Source organism: Gracilinanus agilis, chromosome 3, assembly GCF_016433145.1.
Source record: "Gracilinanus agilis isolate LMUSP501 chromosome 3, AgileGrace, whole genome shotgun sequence".
Classification (NCBI taxonomy): Eukaryota; Metazoa; Chordata; class Mammalia; order Didelphimorphia; family Didelphidae; genus Gracilinanus; species Gracilinanus agilis.
In genome coordinates, this window is record NC_058132.1 from 16,879,801 (window position 1) to 16,900,414 (window position 20,614).

The 20,614-nt window shown below is 50.2% G+C and overlaps 2 protein-coding genes across 2 annotated transcripts in view; both read left to right on the forward strand.

Annotated features, from left to right (window-relative positions):
- The first annotated feature begins 8,756 nt into the window (after nt 1-8,756).
- On the forward strand, nt 8,757-13,673 carry LYPD5 (LY6/PLAUR domain containing 5). The gene is made up of 5 exons (XM_044666135.1): nt 8,757-8,802; nt 10,026-10,163; nt 12,335-12,511; nt 13,175-13,321; nt 13,414-13,673. Exons 1-5 carry the CDS (start codon nt 8,757-8,759, stop codon nt 13,671-13,673), a joined length of 768 nt encoding a protein of 255 aa, XP_044522070.1.
- Nucleotides 13,674-15,473: 1,800 nt separating this feature from the next.
- The window catches only part of KCNN4 (potassium calcium-activated channel subfamily N member 4), a 17,345-nt gene continuing 12,204 nt past the window's right edge, over nt 15,474-20,614 (forward strand). The window contains exons 1-4 of the mRNA XM_044668513.1: nt 15,474-15,606; nt 16,200-16,332; nt 16,691-16,786; nt 16,919-17,024. Of these exons, the coding sequence (XP_044524448.1) occupies nt 15,474-15,606; nt 16,200-16,332; nt 16,691-16,786; nt 16,919-17,024 (468 nt within the window). The remainder of the gene's footprint in view (nt 15,607-16,199; nt 16,333-16,690; nt 16,787-16,918; nt 17,025-20,614) is intronic.

Genomic DNA, 20,614 nt, shown 5'->3' on the forward strand with positions numbered 1-20,614 from the left:
TCTCTTTCGCTCTCTCTCTCTCTCTCTCTCTCTCTCTCTCTCTCTCTCTCTCTCTCTCTCTCCCTCTCTCTCCCTCTCTTTCTCTCTTTCTTCCTTCTCTCTCAAAACCAGTGACTCCCATAATGAAGTAGAAAGTCATCAGTTTAACACCTGAAGCTCCACATGACCCGGGCCTGGCCCTAGTGCCTGGGGAGACCAGGAAAGACCTCTTGTAAAAGGGGGACCCATTGCTAGTGACTTCCTCCCTGAGAGGACCTTTGTAATAGGGGAATTAATCTAGTAGGGTAATAATAGGGGATAAAGGCAGATAAGGTAATAAGGGACTAAAAGGCAGGTAAGGAGATAAGGTAGTTGTAATAGGAATTAAGGCAGGTAAGGTTGTAAATAGGGGATAAGGCAACATGGATAGGGGTTTGTGGATCCCTAAGGCAGTAAAGTGGATAAGGAGGGTACAAAAGTGGAGCAAAGGGAGACACAGACTGGGACACAGGTTTGAGACAGAGACACTGAAGGGAAACAGACTGAGCCCTCCAGGCAGGAAGGGCACTTCTACAGACAAAGGTTGGGCCAGCCAAGAATGGCTTGAAACTGACTAGAGGGCTTTCTAGTCAGTTTCTCAGGTTCACAAAGAAAGAGTCCAGAGGAAGTATTGAGATTTTACTTCCTCCAAAATGAACGCCTCCAACTCCCTCAGGACCCAGAGAGAATGTTATTCCTTTCTCCCTTCTCCCTCTCTTATCAATGAACTAATGAAGTAGCCAAAGGTTTGATTAAGTGACAAACAGGGTTTATTGAGTTTCAGGGTTGATTGTAAAGGACAGAGGGATACAAGGTAACTCTAACAGCCACCTAGGGAAAGCTTCAGGTAGGGGAGGGAGACAGGAATGTGAGACTGAGAAAGGACCTGCCTAACTCAGCCCTGAGATTTTGTTGCTCAAAAGGGGTAGGAAAGTTGCATATAATGATTCAAGAGATAATTTGTATCAAGGGAAGCCCTACTTGACTACTGGGAAACTAAATCTACAAACTTTGAAAGCTACCACCCAGATCCACCCTCCTTTCAAAGCCCACAGAAATTCAGATAGGGAAAGTGATGATTGGGAATAGGGGAGGTCAGGGAGATCCAAAGGAAATAGCTAAGCTAACAAATCTTAAGAGAAAAGCTGCAGAATATAGGCCAGGTTTCAGTCCAAAGATAGAGCTCAGTTCCTCCTGCTCTCATAGAGTCTCCAGGATCAACTGCCACTAGTCAAGGTTCTAAACCCTTTTCAACTGTCAGAAATTCTGCAGTAAGGCTTTGCAGGGTTAATATGCACCCTGTTGCACTACACCTTCCAACTACCTTTTTTATCGCCTGTATTTGCATATTGCCTCCCTCATTATAAAGTTATCTCCTTGAGATGGAGCCAAGTTTCTGCTTTTCTTTGTGTCCTCATACACATTGGGCACATAATGAGCACCCAATAAATACTTATTGACTGACTGATTGACTGTCCTAATTACAGCTCTGCAGTTGTCCAACCAGATTATGGGTCCAAGTCGAAGATGGGATGTGCTATGTGACCTTGAGCCAGGGCCTTTCCCTCTCTGGAACTTAGTTTCACCATCTTTACAGGGCAGGGCAGGGTTGGACTAGAGAGTAGCTTCTAAGGTCCCAGCCATGACGCTTTGACTAAGTGCAAGAGGGCCATATCGGAAAGAATGCTGGGCTTGAAGTCAGAGAGCTCCGACTCCGATCCTAGCTCTCCTATTGGCTAGCTGTATGACTTTGGACAAGCCCTCTCTGGGCTTCCCTTCACTTCTTTGTCATTTTTTAAAGCCTTTAACCTCTGTCTTAGTATCAATTCTAAGATAGAAGAATGGCAAGTGACTTGCTCAGGGCCACACAGCTAGGAAGTGTCTGAGGTCAGATTTGAACCCAGGACCTCCCATCTCTAGGCCTGGCTCTCAATCCACTGAGCCACCTACCTGCCTCCTATGTCACTCCTTTTTAAAATTGGAGGCTTAGACTAGATCATCCTGAGGTCCCTTCCTTCCCTAAACCTTGTCATCTTTTGACCAATCACAGGCAGTTCTTTATAGATGCTTTGAGATCTTGTGGCCTGAGGAACACAGATTCACAGACTGGATGCCTCAGCTAAAGAAGGGGGGCCCTGAGAATTTTTCAAGGAGGGGGAAGATGAAGGGGGAACTAACAAATATTTGCTAAATGACTGAGTGGGTAAGTATGCAAGCCTCCCACAAAGAACCAGGAAACTCCTGAGTGCAGTTTCCCCTGCCCTAAGGTTCCCACCTTTCTCTGGTCCTGACCCAGATTTAGAAGATGAGGAGGATCACACCAAGGACGCCAGGCTGGACACTACTAATAGAAGCACCCATGAGGTGGAGGGCACTGCTTAGTTTCTGCCAAAGGCAAGTGGGCTTAGCCAAGCCAGGGCCTGGAAGAATGCAGGTCTGCACCAAAGCCCTGTCCCTTCTTAGGGCCCTTGGAGGAGCAAGAAAGAGAAGAGGCCATCCTGCCTTCAGACAGTAGCATCCTTTACCTGTTAGACTTGAAATTAAGGCAACTGGAGCCACCACCACCCCACCACCCCCACCCTGAGCTGAAACTGTGTTGGGCAGACTGTCCTAAGTCCAAGAAAAGCCACAACTACCCTGTAGGGCTCTTCCTCCTTCCAATCTGTGATTTTAGGCAGGCCACTCATTTCCCTGGGCCTCAGTTTCCCCTCTCTGCAAAATGAGAGGGCTGAACTTCATCTCCGAATTCATGGCCCCATCTATGATCCTTGGGTCAGAAGAGAGGAAGCAGGTCAAGTCAAGTCAAGGAGCATTTTTTTTAATTTTTAATTTTTTTAGAAAAATTTTCTATGGTTACATGATTCGTGTTCTTACTTTCCCTTTCACACACACCCAAACCACCCCCCATAGCTGATGCGCATTTCCACTGGTTTTAACATGTGTCATCAATCAAGACCCATTTCCATATTATTGATAGTTGCATTGGTGTGGTCGTTTTGAGTCTACATCCCTAATCATGTCCGCATCAACCCATGTGTTCAAGCAGTTGTTTTTCTTCTGTGTTTCCACTCTTGCAGTTCTTCCTCTGAATGTGAATAGTTTTCTTTCTCATCAGTCCCTCAGAGTTGTCCTGGGTCATTACATTGCTGCTAGTTACATTCAATTTTACCACAGTGTATCAGTCTCTGTGTACAATGCTCTCCTGGTTCTGCTCCTTTCGCTCTGCATCAATTCCTGGAGGTCATTCCAGTTCACATGGAATTCCTCCAGTTTATTATTTCAAGGAGCATTTACTAAGCACCTACTATGTGCCAAGCACTGTGCTAAATGCTAAAAGGGATACAAAATGAGATGGAAGATAATCCCTGCTCACAGGTTGCTCACAGTCTTATGGAGGAGACAACCTGTAAACCCCTAACGACAAAAACAAAATAAACTAGGGGGCATCTGGGTAGCTCAGTGGATTGAGAGTCAGGCCCAAAGATGGGAAGTCCTGGGTTCAAATCTGGCCTCAGATACTTCCTAGCTGTGTGACCCTGGGCAAGTCATTTCACCCCCTTTGCCTATCCCTTACCGCTCTTCTGCCTTAGAACCAATACCCAGTATTGATTCTAAGATGGAAGGTAAGGGTTTTTAAATAAAATAAAATAAATTGAAGATGGTTCATAGAGGGAAGACACCACACGAGCCTGCGGGGAAGCCTTCAAGCAGAGCAAGGGAGGATGCTAATGAAAACTGGGCTTGAGAAAGAGGAAGTTGAGTGCTGATTTCTCTCTGAGCAGTGGCCAGTCTAGAGCTGGGTGGCTCATGGAATCAGAGAGGCTGAGGGCTGGCACAACAGCCTGCTTTTGAAATGGGTCTGTGCATACCAGAGCCAGGAATGATGGGAAACATTGGCTAACTTTAAGTGAGGATTGGTTCATCTCTAAACCCACACAATCAGAGCTCTCAAAACAGGTGACTCCACCCTGCCCAGGCGTGGGAAGCATCTCTGCCCACACTCCAGCCAGGCAGGCTACGCTCCACTTACTTTTATTTGGCATTTGCTCTGTGCTAAGTACTGAAAGCAGAAAGAGTCGCTGCCCTCAAGGAGCTGACGTTCTAATGGGGGAAGACAGAGACAAACAGAGTCCGTCCATACAGGCCACCAGAGACCAGAGTTCCCAGCCCTGAGGTGGAGATAGGATGCTCTTGGAGGACCAGAATGATGACTGAGTCACGGGCCACATCACCTGGCCACGATTTGGCTCCTTGGCCCACTAGGTCTGGAGACCTCAGTTCAAATTCCATATCCTGAACTCACAGGCTGTGTGGTCCTCGGGAAAATCCCTTGCCTTGCTGAAACAGGTTGCCAAATGTTGCAGTGGACTGAATGGAGACTAAGATGACCAGAGCTCAAATCCTGCCTCAGATACTTTTCTTTTTAATCTCTTACCTTCTGTCTTTTTTTTTTTTCCCCAAACCCTCACCTTCCACCTTGGAATCAATACTCTGTATTGGTTCCCAGGCAGAAGAGTGGTAAGGGCTTGGGGGTCAAGTGACTTGCCCAGGGTCACACAGCTAGGAAGTGTCTGAGGCCAGACTTGAACCTAGGACCTCCCATCTCTAGGCCTGACTCTCAATCCATTGAGCTACCCAGCTGCCCCCTTGATATCAGCTTTAAGACAGAAGAGTGGCAAGGACTAGGTAATTGAGGTTAAGTAACTTGCCCAAGGTCACACTGCTAGGAAGTGTCTGAGGCCAGATTTGAACCCAGGTCCTCCTATCACTATCACTATGCCACCTAGCTGTGCCACCCCCTGCTTCAGACATTTTATATACAGCTATCTCAGTTTCCTCATCTGAAAAAGGAAGAAGCTGAACTTGCTGGTTCCAGGGCCCTTTCCAGCTCTAAATCTGTGACCCTGTGATGCCTCGGTTTCTTCCTCTCACCTCATCCTCAAAGGGACAATAATCACCCTTGTGTTGTCTGCATCAGGGCTGCTGTGAAGAGAGCTCTTTGCAAACCCTAGGAAGCATTCAAGCTCTGTCACTTATCAGTGTTCCTTTCATTGTCAAGATCACCACCATGACTGCTCATGGAAGGGCTGGACCAATTCCACTCCATTTAAGGCACATTTTTTTAAGCACTTGCTATGTACAGGAGCCTGTAGTTAGCACTAATTATGCAAATGAAATGAAGGCTGTCTCCCACGTGCAGCTTGGGCGTGTCAGTGTACAGCCCAAAAGGAGGCAGAATAGACATCTCTAGCCTCCTCTCCCCTCACCCTTCTCCAAGGGAAACAAACTCCTACCAGGAGTGGAAGCAGGAAGTTGGAGCCAGAAGCTACTCTCCTGAGAGAAAGGGAATACCAGAATATAAGTATATCTCTCTGCGCCCTTAAATATTATTGGTCTAGACTCTGGAGGATGTGATTTCTAGGATCAAGCTAAGCTTTTGATTGCTGTTTCACTAAGTGTGAGGAAGCAGAATGCCAAGCTTTATATCCATGGCTTGACTCCTTTCCCACCATGTGCCAATTGCACAACGAACAGAAATGAGCAAAATGGCAAAATAGAAATCAAAGAAAGTATACAGAGGAGAATATATACCTGTCCGAAGAGAATGAAGGAATTCTCTCACTGGAAGTGAGGTCATTCATTCAGACAGACAGACAAACAGAGCAAGAGAAGTCATGAAGAGAAAGAGAAAGCAAGAGAGAGAGAAGAGAAAAAGAGAAAGAAAAAGAGAAAGTAAGAAAAAGAGAGAGGGGAAGGGAAAGAAAGAGAGAGAAAAAGAGAGACAGAGACAGAGAATCCTACATAGATCTCACCCAAGAGGAAGTTCCCTAAAGCCTCTAGCAGAGCAAGCTGGGGATTGGGCCACAATGGAGAGGGCTTGAGCCTCTCATGTAAGCTCTTCCCAAAGTCTTTTCATTCAGCCACCTAAAGTGTGGTTGGCATCATCCATCTTCCCTCTCAAAAGGAGGAAACCAGAAGGTCCCAAGCTCTCCCACTTTCCCACCAAGTCACCTGGGCATGGGGTGTGGATGTCCCATATCAATGGGCTTTGGGATTCAGATTGCACAAGAGTTTTTCAAATGCACACAGTCACTACCCTCAAGAAACTTCTGCCCTACTGGGAAGAATAGACATATGGAGAGCCAAGTCTGATATGATGAAGAGTGTGATGGTAGGAAAAGAAAGAGCCAAATAAAAAGAATAGTTAAATTCTGCATGTGTTATCTCATTGACCCTTACAACAACCCTGTGAGGTAAGTGCTATTATCATTCCCATTTTAAAGATGGGAAAGCTAAGGCAGACCAAAATAAAATAACTTATCAAGAGTGACACTCATCTAACGTAGAATTTGAACTCATCTCTTTCTGAATCCAAGTCCATTTGCTTTATCTGCTCTACCCCATTTCTGAGGCCACTAAGCAAAGGGCCTAGGAAAATTTCAGGACAGAGAGAATCCTTCTTTCATCTGGGTAGAGGAGAGAAAGCCTCTGAAACAAAGCAGCATTTTGAGCTGAGCCTTGACAGAAGAGAAGCATCTCAGTGCCCAGAGATAGGAGAGCAGGCGTTCCAGGCAGCAGAGTCAGCCTTCTTGAATGCACGAAGGTGGAAGAAAGCAGACCAGCTGCAATAATGAGCCATCCTGTTTGGACGGCACCTAGAAGGAGAAATATAAGGCTGGGAATGTAGCTGGCAGTAAGGTAGCTGGGAGAGCTCTCTGGTCCAGGCTGAGGGGTTGGTGTTTTATCTTAGAGACAATTGGGCGCCATTGATTAGGAGACTGAGTTGACAGCTCTAGGAAAGGAGCATGGATTCAAGTTAGGTGACTATCCTTGTAAGAGATTAGTCAGGGAGTGATGGGGGGGCCAGGTAGGTGGCACAGTGGATAGAGCACCAGGCCTAGAATGGGAAGCCTCAGATACTTCCGAGCTGGGGGACAGTGGGCAAGTCACTTGACCCCAGTTGCCTAACCCTTGCCCTTCTGTGTTAGAGTTGTTACTAAAAGAGAAAGTAAGAGTCTTTAAAAAAGGATGGGGGCAGCTGGGTAGCTCAGTGGATTGAGAGCCAAGCCTAGAGCCAAGAGGTCCTGGGTTCAAATCTGGCCTCAGACACTTCTCAGCTGTGTGACCCTGGGCAAGTCACTTAACCCCACTTAACCCCCATTTACCACTCTTCTGCCATAAAACCAATACACAGTATTGATTCTAAGATGGAAGGTAAGGGTTGTTGTTTTTTAAAACAGGGGGTGGGGGGAGTGATGAGGACCTTAACTAGGGTCACGTCCCTAGAGCAGGGAGACAGAATGAATGGGAGATGTGTGGAACAAGAAGTGATGGGGTGGGATTAATTTGCAGTGATCTAGAAGAGAGAAGGAAGAGCAAAAGATGACTCAGATTTGGAACCCCAGTGCTTAGGAGGAAAGTGATGCTATCAAGAGAAACAGGAATTCTGGGAAAAGGACCAGATTTAGGGAACAGAATGAGTAGTTCAGTTTGAGGCATGTTGAATTTGCAGTATGGATGAATGTCAAGGTGGAGACACATCACAGACTGGGAGAAACTCAGGACTGAGGCTTGGATAGAGGTGAGGAATGGATAAAGGGATGTGAGAAAAGCAGGTTCACCTCACCTCTTTCCCCAGTCTGGCTGCCACCTCCCTGGATTGACCTTAGATTCCCCTGCCTGATCTCTGGTGGAACCCCTGGGAACAACATAGTAGCTCTAGCCTCAGCTCCAACACTTCCAAGAACAGGGAGGTCTCAGATGTATGGGAAGGGAATGATGGGAACCCCTCTGATTCGGGAGGCCTCTCTCACCCCTCACAACTCCATCCAAAAATCCGAGGCAGGCGCTGAAGGTACCTATCAGGCAGGGAGTGAGATGGGCAACATAAATGCCCCACACAATTGTGCCTGGTCCCTCCAGGAGCCAATGGCCCAAGTCAAGGACCCACGTATTTGGGTCCTCAAGGCCTCAATTCCACCAACTTCAAGGCAACCAGCCCTGAACTGTGATCCTCCTCGAATGTGGCCCTCAGAAAAGGGCTCCCTGGGACAGCTAGTGATGATAGAGGACATCTAGGAGGAGACGGGACTTCATGTGGGTCCCTGAAGACCAGGTTGTAGAGACTGACTGGAAGGCTGCAATTATGGGGCAAGGAGGGAGGTGCCCAGTGAAATGTCATCGGGGTGGCCCCAAGTTTATCCATGAAGATTATGGAGGAATGTGGTTGGACAGGGCTTCTCTCTCTCCCGCCACAATGGAAGAGGACACAGGCAAAAAAGGAGAAAATGAAGAGAAAGACATAAAGGAAGGCGACAGAGACAGTGATGGAGGAAAGGCGAAAGAGCCAGAAACTGAGAATGGGAGGCAGCAGTTTGGGGCAGAGAAGAGACTTGGTCAGCAAGAAGGACCCCTCCCCTTGCCCCTACTTGGGGGCACATACAGAGGGGATCATTTCTTACCATCTTAGACCTGGAATAAGTAGGAGACACCCATCAAGGCAGAGCTGCTCCCCAGTCCTTGACTCCCTCAGTGACCCAGGCTCTCTGATCTCCTACCCCCTCCATTCAGTTTGCTAAGGTGCCCAGGCACCACCCTCAGAACACCCTGAGGGAAGGCCAGCCCAGGGGTTGAAGGGTGGAGGGAGAAGGGAAGGAGGGAGGAGGATGGAGGAGGGACAAATGAGGAAAAGAATCTGCTCCTGGACCTGAAGGAGCATTCTTGGCTTCTCCTTCACCATGAGGCTTCCTACATCGCTGCTCAGCCTCTTGCTGAGCCTGACAGGTACTGAACAATTTGAGATTGAGGTGGATTAAGGGGGTGGGCAGAGAGCAATGCTTTAGGGTCTTTGAGAGAATAGGGGCTGGGGATTTAGGACTCCTGGGACCCTCAGGATAGGGGTGGGGAGAGACAAGGGAGCTCAGTTCTCTTCTCCATCCTCCTCTCTCTCCTCCAGTCACAATGGGACCAGGGCACTAGGCAGGGAGCTGAGACTCCTCTCCAGCAGGCACAGTGATGGAGAGAGGCCCACCCCAAAGAGAGAGCTCTCCCCTCTGTCCACCTTCCAGATCCTTGCCCTTAGCGCCCCTGCAGTTTGTGTATGTCTGCCGGGGAGGGAGAGTGGGATGAAGGGGGAGGGAGGGCTTGGGCTCCAGGCGCCTGAAGAAGTTGTCTGCTGGACTTGTATCTCCTCATCTCTGAGGCTGGCGTGTCTCTTAGCCTTTGTGCCTCCCTGATGTCTCCGAGTCTCTCTCTCCGTGCCTCGGGGATGTCTCTGAACCCTCTCCAGCTCAGCCTGTCTCTGTGCTGTGTCTCACCCTTCATGCTTGGCTCCCACCCAGTTTTCCTCCAAGTTAGCTCTGACTCTGTGTCTGGATCTCTCCAGGCAGTGGCGGGTGGCCCAGCCCGCTGTGGCCCAGCTCCGGGCTTCACCTCAGGCTCTCTGAATGTCCTCAGACCAGTTCACAGGATTAGAGATTCAGAGTGGGAAGGGAGCCCGGAGGCCATCTAACTCCACTCCTTCATTTTACAGATGAGGAAACTGAGGCCCGGGGACCTTACCATGGGCAAATAGTACATTTCAAAGGCAGGATTTGAACTCATTTCCAGAGCCAGAGTACTTTTCACTGTGCCATGCTGTATAAGACTTCTGTATATGTGTGTATGTATATATTTATAATATATTTATGTCATTATGATATACATATAATAGGTCATGTATAAATATATTCTAGGTTATATATTTAAATATACACACACAGAGTCGCTATACTCTACTTCCCTTCATTTGTCCCTTCTGTCTGTTGCCTATCTGGGAGGCCCCCAAAGATGGCTACAGGGACAGGGAAGAGGAGATGGGATTCGCCTCCACTCCGAGAGGAAGCCACAGAAAAGGAATCGAGAGGAGTGGGCAGGCTGGCATGGCCAGTTCCTTGTCAGCTTTGTGCAAGGAGATAAGATCAGGGGTGAGATAGTGACTTCCCGGGTCATTCCTTTGTCTCCCACAGGTGCCTGGGCTCTTCAGTGCTACAGTCTGGAACGTCTCTTCACTGGTCCTTTTGATCTATCCGGCCTCTCGATACCCAATGTGACTTGTGGTTCAGGCCAAGAGGCCTGCCTGGAGGCGGTGACTTCCGTGAGTACAGGTGAGGATGGAAAAGAGGCAAGAGAGATCATGACGGAATCATACCACACAACTTAGAATCACAGATTTCACCAATTGGTCATCCAGAATTGAAAGGAGCTCTGAAAGCATCCAGTCCAACTTGTTCCAGAGCAGGAATCCCTTCTTTGCTATCGCTGACAAATAGTTCTCTGTCCCTTGCTCAGTTTCCTCCAGTGACAGGGAGCTCATTACCTGAGGAAGTTTGTCGTTCATTCGATTTTAGTCACTCTGGAGTTTTCATGGGAAAGATCCTGGAGGGGTTTGCCATGTCCATCTCCAGCCCATTTGACAGATGAGGAAATTGAGGCCAACAAAGTTAAGTGACTTTCCCTGGGTCAGATTTGAACTCAGGAAGATGAGTCATCCTGATTCCAGGCCCAGCCTTCTATCCATTGTGTCACCTAGTGGCCACCTTGTGAAAGCAGCCCATCCTGATTATCAGAATTTGGTCGGTTTTGTTTGTTGGTTTTAAATACACCCTTATTTTCTGTCTTAGTTGCAACTCTAAGATAGAAGGGCAAGGCCTAGGCAAACAAGGTTAAGTGACTTGTCCAGGGTCACATAGCTAGGAAGTGTCTGAGGCCACATTTGAACCCAGGACCTCCTGACCCCCAAGTCTGGTGCTCTATCCACTGGGCCTCCTAGCTGCCCTGAGCCAGTTCTTTGTTAAAACATTCTTCAGATGAGCCAAGATCTTCCTCCCAGAACTTCACTACCCATAATCCCCACAGCTAGTGCTTATTCTGCCCCATGGAGTCCACAGCACAGGGCTAGTGTCTCTTCTGCAGGAGAACCCTTCAAATAACTGAAGACCTCTATCTGGGCAACTCGGTGGCGCAATGGATAGAGCACCAGCCTGGAGGGAGGAGGACCCGGGTTCAAATATGACCTCAGACACTTACAGCTGCCCCTGGATAAGCCATTTAACTTTGTTTGCCTCCGTTTCCCCACCTGTAAAATAAGCCAAGAGGGACATGGCAAAGCTCTCCAGGATCTTTGCCAAGACAACCCCAAATGGAGTCCCAGAGAGTGAGGCAGGACTGAACAACAACAAAAGCTATCCCAGCTCCGCTGGGTCTTCTCTCCTCTTGGCCCAACATCCCTTTAATCCCTCTGTGTCACGGGCCCTGGACATGCTCCAGCTTATCGGTGCCTCTGCTGAAGCGCGGCACACCGAATGGGAGAGGGTCCTCCAGATGCGGCCAGCCCACGGCAGAATACCAGAGACCATCCCCAGCGCCCTAGTTCTGGGCACTAGACCCTCGCCGACGGTCACATTGGCTTTAGGCCGCCAAGTCTCACTTGGGCACGTGGCTCATTTTCAGATACTACTCCTAGCTTCACTCGGAACTTGTGCGTTTGACTTTTTAAAAATTCAGTGCCAGAGTCTGGGTTCAAATCTGGTCTCAGACACTGGCTAGCTGTGTGACCCTGGACAAGTCACATAACCCCCATTGTCTAGCCCTTCCTGCTCTTCTGCCTTGGAAACAATACATCTAAGATGGAAGGGGAGGGCTTGAAAAAATCAATGATAGGACTTGTAGGCTTACAAATTAATATACAAGAACTCCAAGTATTATATTTAATAAGATTTATTCATAATAACTTGAAGTAAAAAAATAAAAAGACAAAAGTAAAAGCCGAGTAAAGCCAGCTTTCCCAGCCACACTCGTGGGAAGAGAGCGAGAGGGCGGGCTTACAGCAAACTTCTTTACAATACGTAAGGACCCTACATGGACGAAGGGGAAAGGATTCTGGGAGATGAAGTCCAAGGGTTCGAGATTTCCAATTTCACAGACTTCATATGGATGGCTATTAAATTCTGAAAGGGAAGAAGAATCCTCACGAACTTAGAACAGGACGTATCAGAGAGGGGAGAGACCTTAAAGCAGGGAGGGAGAGCAGGAGGACCCCTAAAGGTGATCTCCTCCAATCCTCTGAGAAGGGCGAGATGAGGAAATGAGGAGTGACCTTGTGTGGAATAAAAATAGAGTCAGTTAAAGCCTGAGAAAAAAAGGAGTCGGAATGATGGGGCCCTCGGGGAGGGGAGCCACTTGGGGGGAGCCTGGCTTTGGGCTTAAAATTGCCGATGGAGGCAGAGGGGCCTTGATGGGGTTCAGTCCTTCCCTTTCTGCTCCTCCCCACCTCCAGGTTACAGAAACTCAGTGATTCTGGTGAAAAAGGGCTGTTCTTATGGGGAAGGCTTTGGGGAGATGACCTCAGGCGGGGACTCACTGCCCCCTGACTACACCATGGTACGTCGATGCCAGGAGGATCTGTGCAACCACCAGATTGACAGCCACGACAGCATCCCCAACCTCAGCCCAGGTGAAGGGAAGTGGGGGAGTGGGGCAGCCTGGGGAGGCCTCTCAGGCCCACAGAGGGGGAACATCCGTTCATCAACCGAGAGACTGAGCAACCGAGCTGGAAGGGCCCTAGGAAGGGAGACCAAGGGACAGCTAGGTGGCTCGATGAATAAAGAGCCAGAACTGGAGATGGGAAGGTCCTGGGTTCAAATGTATCCTTAGACACTTCCCAGCCGTGTGACCCTAGGTAAGTCACTTAATCCCCATTGCCCAGCCCTTACTGCTCTTCTGCCTTAGAACCCAAATTTAGTGTGTGTTCTAAGACAGAAAGTAAGTTAAAAAGAAAAAGCTGGCCTTAAAAGAGCGACCATAGGTCAGGTCTGGGAGAGAGCCTAGAACACAAAATGGTGGAGCTAAGAGAGCCCTTAGAACAGTGAATGTCAGAAGGAGCCTTAGAACTGGGAAGGACCTTAAGATGTCAAAGCCAGGAGGGCTCTTAGAGATGATCTAGTCCAACTCCTTCATTTTAGGGATGGGAACACTGAGGTCTAGATGTGTAATTCTGGGTGCCTGCCGTAGGCCCTCATTCCCAGCACGTTTGATAGACAGAGTCGGGGATGGGGATGGGGGACGTTTCAGGATCCAGGGCCCACCTGACCTGGCCGTGTCCTCTCTCCCTCCCCAGCCCCAGATCCTCCGGAGCTCAGCGGGACCGAGTGCTGGGCCTGCATCAGTACCCACGCCGAGGGCTGTGATCTCCAGAATTCCCGCAAGATCAAGTGTCATGGAGGCCAGAGTGCGTGCTTCCAGGGCCAAGGCTTCCTGGCCATTGGTGAGTAGGAATGGGTGCGACCCAGTGGGGGAGCCCTGGGCCTGGCGGGAGCCTCATTCCTCCTGCTGACCTCTGGCCTCCTCCCTCTGCAGACAACTTCTCCACCCCCATCTATGTGAAGACGTGCCATGAACCCACGTGCACGGTGATTGGGGCCGCCACTCACTGGTCAGACAACTACCTCAAAGGCTCCTGCTGTGGGGAGAACTTCTGTAATGGTGGCTCCGACAGACACGTGGACCACATCATTGATGCCGCCCCCTGCCATCCCCCTGGCCTCCTGGCTCTCCCGCTGCTCCTGACCGTCCCCTCCCTGGTAGGGCGATTGAGAGAAGCCCTGGCTTCCCTTTGATCTTGAGGCCTTCGAGGATTTGCTGAGAGAGCCTTAAATACTCAAGCCTGGGACCTGGGACCTGAGGGTGTGTCTCTGCAGAGGAGCTGGTCCTCCAGCCTCCAGGAGAATCCATCCGGTGAAGGGGAGCTCACTCTCTCTAGGCAATCCATTCCACTTTAGCCAGGGCAGGATATTAAAAAGGGGTTCTTCCCTTCGAACTGAAGACAACCCGTCTGAGGCTTCTCCAGCTGCCCCGTCCCACCCTCCACATCCTCCTTGTTCCTTGTTCTTCCCCCCGAGACAAACAAAACCTGCCTGGCGGCCCTTCAGATATTTGAAGGCCACCCACCACTCCAGCGGCTTCCCTTCTGGCCACTAAACGTCCCTGGAACCTTGCACTGAGCCCTGCTGGCTGGGCTCACCAGGTCCTCCCAGGGGCCTGACCCAGGCTGTCACTATCCCTTCTGGGGCCATTTCTCAGCACCCCCACAATCCTCTGAGGCCGTAAATTGAAGAGAAGTGCCCATCTTCAGCGGCAGAGAGCATTTCCTCACCTGGGAGTTCCCTAGACCAATCAAATCCCAGTTAACTTCCCATCCCTAGACGCTAGCGTATACTTCAGGTCCTGCTGTCTAACTTGTCTAACCTGAAGAAATGCGATTTGTTTCCTTGCAAGATACAAGATATACGAGTCCTAAAGGCTATGTCTCAAGAACCACCAGCCTAGGCAGCCGGGGGCGCAGTCCACAAGGCCCTGGACCCGAGTCAGGCAGGCCCGAAACCAAATCTAGCCTCCGATGCTTTTTTAAAACCCTTCCCTTCCATCTTAGAATTTGCAAATTATTCCACCTCAGTTGCCTTAACTGTAAAGCAGAAATAATAATGGTGCTTCCCAGATAAAATGGGATAATGTTCACGAAGTTCTTTGTAAACCTTACAGCACATATATATAAATGCTAGCCATTGTTGTTATTATTTATTATTATTATTATTAACAATCCCAAGACAAAGTGAGTGGCTACATAGGGTAGAGCACTGGGCTTGGAATCAGAAAGACACATCTTCATAAGTTCAAATCAGATGCTAACGAGCTGTATGACCCTGGACAAGTCACTTAACCCTGTTTCCCTCAGTTCCTTATCTGTAAAAATGAACCTGAGAAGGAAATGGCAAACCATTACCATATCTTTGCCAAGAAAATCCCAAGACCCTTAGCGCCTTGTTACTGAACTATGCGGGGAAAACAGGATTTTACTAATTAAGCTTAATTAAAATAACTAATTAATTTGGTTCTGTAGAAGGATGTGTAAGAGGCAGGAAGGACATATATATGCTGGGATTAGCTTAACAGGTTAGGGAACAGTTAGAAGGGGTTTGGGCACTTAGAAGGCCTAACTGCCAACACAAGTCCACCCAGCCAGGGAGTCTGAGAAACCAGCAAGTGAATGATATGGACAAGAGGGTTTATAAACACAGGTTTAATTAAAGAAAACTATAGTCTAAGCAGTGATTCCCCAAGTGGGCGCCACCGCCCCCTGGTGGGTGCTGCAGCAATCCAGGAGAGCAGTGATGGCCACAGGTGCATTTATCTTTCCTATTAATTGCTATTAAAATTTTTTAAATTAATTTCCAGGGGGCTAAAGAATGTTTTTTCTGGAAAGGGGGCGGTAGGCCAAAAACTTTTGGGAAGCACTGCTCTAAAGGATGGGAATAGGGTTTTCTATACTTGCAGACTATGGGCAAACCACAGGGTCAGAGAATGGCTTATCTACACTGAACTAAGGATTAAAGCAAGGCAGGGCCCGAAGAATAGCAGGAATGAAGTGGGAATCCTCCCTGCTGAGTCCTATCACACTCCAGCGATGTTGCAGCTCTTCCAGGTCCACAGTCGATACTCCTTCAGGTGGGCAGATCTGGGAGCTAAACCAGCCCAAGTTAACCTGCAACCCAGGTTGGGTTTTATAGTCTCAACCAAACCTCCCACAGGCTGATGACTTTCCTCCTTCTGGATCCCAGGAAATCAGGGTACAAACTCCACTTCCTCTGAGGTCGCCCAAGGGGTCAGTCACAACTTGTCCCCAGCCAACATGGAGTCCGTCTCAGAGAGAGAAGCCACACTTCCTGCTTCCCCGTTCCATTTAGAATCCTGCAGCCCTGCTGAAGGGGCCTAAGGCTGGAAAACCCAAAAGCAGGTGGTGGGGGGCCAGGATGAGGAGAGGGCCAAAACAACTCACTCCAGAGCCTCCAACCTGAGGTCAAGAGCACAGATGGCAGGGCTAGAAGGGACCTTAGAACACAGAATGAAAACTTAGAGCGAGAAGGGACCTTAGAGAAAATCTAGTCCATTCCCTCATTTTACAGTGGGGATATCTGAGGCCAAGAGAGAGATTTGCCACAAGTCACACATGGAGAGAGGAGCAGAGTCTAGATTAGAACCCAGGACTCACGGCTCTCCAGGGAAGGTTGCTAAGCATCCAGCTAGTAACGGATCCCCTCGGGGGTCCCGATTTCGTAGACCCTGACCGACTTCGGACCCAGGGATAGGGTCAGGCTGTGACCTAGGACTGCTCTGCCCAGGCTTCCCCAGCCGGGTTCTACTTCAGGACCGGGGACAGAGCTCTTCCGGCGCCTGTGGTCTCAGCACCAGGGACAGCGCTGGAGCGTTTGAGGGACTTCGGTAGGGTTGGTCCAGGAAGGTGTCCCCTCGGGTACGCACCCGCGCGTCTCATCCCTGCTGGCTGACGCTGATGGCCGGCGGCGGGAAATGAGGGAAGGCAGAAGCGGAGACCAGAGGAGTCGATGTCGATGGATGCTCCCCTTCCCAGCATCCCCACCGCCCCAGACCTAATAGAAAGAACCGAAAGAGGTAGGGACGCGGGGAATCAGAGAAAGACTCCGACTGGCAGAGCCCGACAGAAATGGCGACCCCCCCCCCCCCGCAGGAAAAGATCGAGCCCCAGAGGAGGCAGAGAGGAGCCCCAGCTGGTTCTGGGCCTCTGCCGGACTCCGTCTGCAGTCCCTTTCGCTGTCACCAGGTGGCGGCTCGCCCCAGCCCTGGAGGCTCCGCGACGGGGATTTGCCAAGCTCCAGCCTAAGAAGGGATTAAGAGGGTGGGTGGAGGCGGGGGAGAGGTGGGGTACGTCCCCGTCCCCCCTCCCTTCGCTTTCCGGATGTCCCCGGGCCCGACCCGCCCTCTCCCGGAGCCCCGGGCTCCGCGTGATCTTTCTGCACCTCCCGCCTGTCAAACGCTCCTTTGTCCCCAGCCCTGGGTCGGGGCCAATCCCGGAGATACGGGTGGAGAGTCTGGGCCCCGGCCAACGGGAAATCCGAGCCTCCGAGGTCCCAAATGTCCGGGTCCCCCCAGTTCCAGTATTTCCTCGGGGACCCAGGCTTCCTCGTCTCCCTCCCCCAACCCGGACCATGGTCGGAGCTCGTTTGTCCGGGACCTGACCCTACTCGGAGACCCTGATGTCCCCATCCTGTTCCCTCCCCACCTCGCTCTCCTCCGATAGGACCCAGGTGTGCTCAGCCCAGCGTCCCTATTCCCGCCAGAACCGAGCATCCGAGCTCCTGAGCGGCGGTCTGTGACTCAGCGCCTCCCCCTAACCGAGGCAGGGAGAGTCCCCCTCCTCTCCACCTCCCCCCCAAAGGGGCGAGGCCCTGCCTGAGTCACGGGAAGAGGCTGACTGAGTCATTGCGCCCCCCCCCCCAGTCCTGCCCATGGGGAGGGGGCGCGTTCACGCCAGAACCCCCAGGGGGCGCTGTCACTGCCTGCGCGTCTCCGGGCCTCTGGTCACTGTTTAGCCGTAATTCTGTCTCCTCTGTCTGTGCCCCGGAGTAGATGGAGGCCTTCCCCATCCCTTAGCATCTGTGGCTCTTGGGGTCACGTGTTTGGAGCCGATTGGAGCTGGAAGTGGGGCCCTCGGCGGGCGGGAAGCTTAATCCCCCTCATTCTGCAGAGGAGGAAAGCACGGGAACTCCCTTGTCCAGGGCCACTCAGTGCCCAGAGAGGTGGAATTCAAATCCGCTACCCAAAGGCCCTGGGGTTGGAAGCTTTAGAACCGAGACCACCCGAGCTGCAGAGGATCATGGGACCTGGAAGAAGCCTCGGAACCTGGAAGGGCAGAGCTCAGAACAAGAAATCCCTTTGCCTCTGCCTCTTCCTGCCTTCCTCTCTTTGCCCAGGTTTCTCTTGGTTCTGCTTCTCCCTCCCTGCCTCTGTCTCTGTCTCTGTCTCTGTCTCTCTCTCCGGTCTCTGTATTTATTTTTCTTTTTCTCTTTTTCTGTCTCCAAACTCCTACCTTCTGTCCTAGAATCAGTTCCAAGACAGAGAAGTGGCAAGGACTTGGCAAAGGGGGTTCAGTGACTTGCCCAGGGTCACCTAGCCAGGAAGTGTCTGAAGCCAGATTTGAACCCAGGACCTCCCCATTCCAGACTACCCAGCTGTGCCTTTGGTTTCCCTGAAGTTCCTCATGTGTCTTTCTGTGCCTGGGTTCCAGCTTCCTCCTCCAGGGAGAGTTTAGAGGGTGTTGGAGGAAGAGAAAGGGAGACAGTAAGGGCAGCAGAGAGATTTCTGGGGGTCTTCGCATCTCTGGGGTGTTCCTGAGTGGGTGAGACATTCCTCTGCCTGTGCTTGTGACCATGTGTGTGTTAGTGCCTGCAGGAGCCCGGGCATGTCTGTGGGGCTCCCAAGATCCTTCCCAGAGTGTGGGCATCTCTCCCAGGGAACGAGAGCTTCGAGTGTGCACGTTGTGTCCTTCTGGCTGTTGTGTTTGTGTGTTGCTGGGTGTGTCCTTTTATGTGTGTATCATGTTCCCTGTGTGTCATTCTGTGTAGGCTGCTATGTGTCATGCTTGTGTGTTGCTGGGCGTGTGGCACCATAAAAAGGGCCCTGGACAGCTCATCGGAAGTCCTGGGTTCGAGTCTCAGTTCTGTCCCTAACCTGCTTTATGAGTTCAAGTAAATTAGTCAGTCAATCAGCAAGCATTTCTTAAGCATCTGCCATGTTCCAGGCACTGTGCAGGGAGGGATACGAAGGTAAAACAAGCAGGAGTTCACCTGTTTAGGAGCTCACATTCTACAGATACATGTGCAAGCATATTCAGAATAAGTACAGTGAGGGGGCAGCTGGGAAGCTCAGTGGATTGAGAGCCAGGCCTAGAGACGGGAGGTCCTAGGTTCAAATCCGGGCTCAGACACTTCCCAGCTGTGTGACCCTGGGCAAGTCACTTGACCCCCATTGCCTACCCTTACCAATCTTCCACCTATAAGTCAATACACAGAAGTTAAGGGTTTAAAAAAAAAAAAAGAATAAGTACAGTGAGAAGCAATAGAAATAACAATGCAACCAGTACCTCTCTGAGCCTCAGTTTCCTTACTTGTAAAATGAGGACACACAAGTATATTATTAGTCATAGAGATTGATTTCTAGATTTGAAGTCAGGTTCAAATCCTGCTTCAGACACTGACTAGGTAACTGGCCCTGGGCAAATCCCTTTACCTTTTGCCTCAGTTTCCTCATATGTAAAATGGGGCTCACAATACCTCCCAGGCATCTGGTTGACAAAGTGGAAAGAATGCCATCCCTGGAGTTGGGAGGACCTGAGTTCAAATCTGACCTTAGATTTTTACTAGCTGTGTGACTTGGACAACTGCTTAACCCTGGTTGCCTCAGTTTCCTCATCTGTCCAATGAGCTGGAGAAGGAAATGGCAAACCAGTCTGGTATCTCTGCCAAGAAAACCCCAAATGGGGTCAGGAAGAGTCAGGCATGATGGGAAATGACTGAACAGCAGCACCGTAGCTCCTCGCTCAAAGGCTTGTCGTGAGGATCGAATGAGATGATACATATAAAGTGCTTTGAAAACTTGAAGTCGCTACATACACGCTAACTAACGCTATTTTTCTCAACAAATGTAGTTGAAAGGATGCTTCCAGATCACCTCCTCTAACATCCTTTCATATTCATTTCTGGAATGCTGAGGGTAGTTTCGATAAGATCTCAGTGCCCATCTCGTCCAACCCCTTGATTTGACAGACAAGGAAACTAAGGCCCAAAGAAGGGAAGTGATCATCCCAGGGCCACCCAGCCAACAGGTGTCCAAAGTGAGATTGCAGTTCGGGTCTTGGCAATTCCAAGGACAGCATTCTCTCCAGGACATCGTGCTGCTTCTTGGGATTGGCCCGAGGATCGAATGCAATTCCATGTAGACCCGTAGAGCACTGCAGAAATATCAGCTCCCATGATTACTTGTATTATATTATGATGATCTCCATCCCTTCCAGCTCTGACTTTCTTCCTCTGAAGCAGAGAGATGTAAGTGGGAATTCTGGTTCCTGGGATGGAACCGTGGGAGGGGAGAAGGCAAAGAGAGAGGCAGACCCCCAAGGTGGCGAGCCCTTTTGTCATCTCTCATCCTAAGCATTCCAGAAAAGATGCATCTTTTTTTTTTCCTGACCTTCCATCACGGAATCAATACTGGGTATTGTTTCCAAGGCAGAAGAGTGGTAAGGGCGAGGCAATGGGGGTTAAATGACTTGCCCAGGGTCACACAGCTAGGATGTGTCTGAGGCCAAATTTGAACCCAGGACCTCCCATCTCTGGGCCTGGCTCTCAATCCACTGAGCCACCCAGCTGCCCCAGGATGCATCTTTCTGAACCCAATCGGTCCTGGCTGGGTGCCAGGTGTCCCCCACAGGGTGCCAGCATCTCCTTTCCATCAATCAGTCTTTTACTGATCAAGACCACCTGGCTCAACAGCTCCTCTGAAGTGAGCCAAAGCCCTGTTCCCCCTGTGCTAGTTACAGCTTTAGTGCCAGGATTCTTCCCAGTTCTAATATTCCACGTTCTAAGGTTCCCCTTACTCCTAGAAATGATGGTCCATATTCTCTCTAGTCAATCCACCAACAGGCAGTTAGTGCCAGGCACTGTGCTAGATGATGGGGAGACAAAGGGAAACG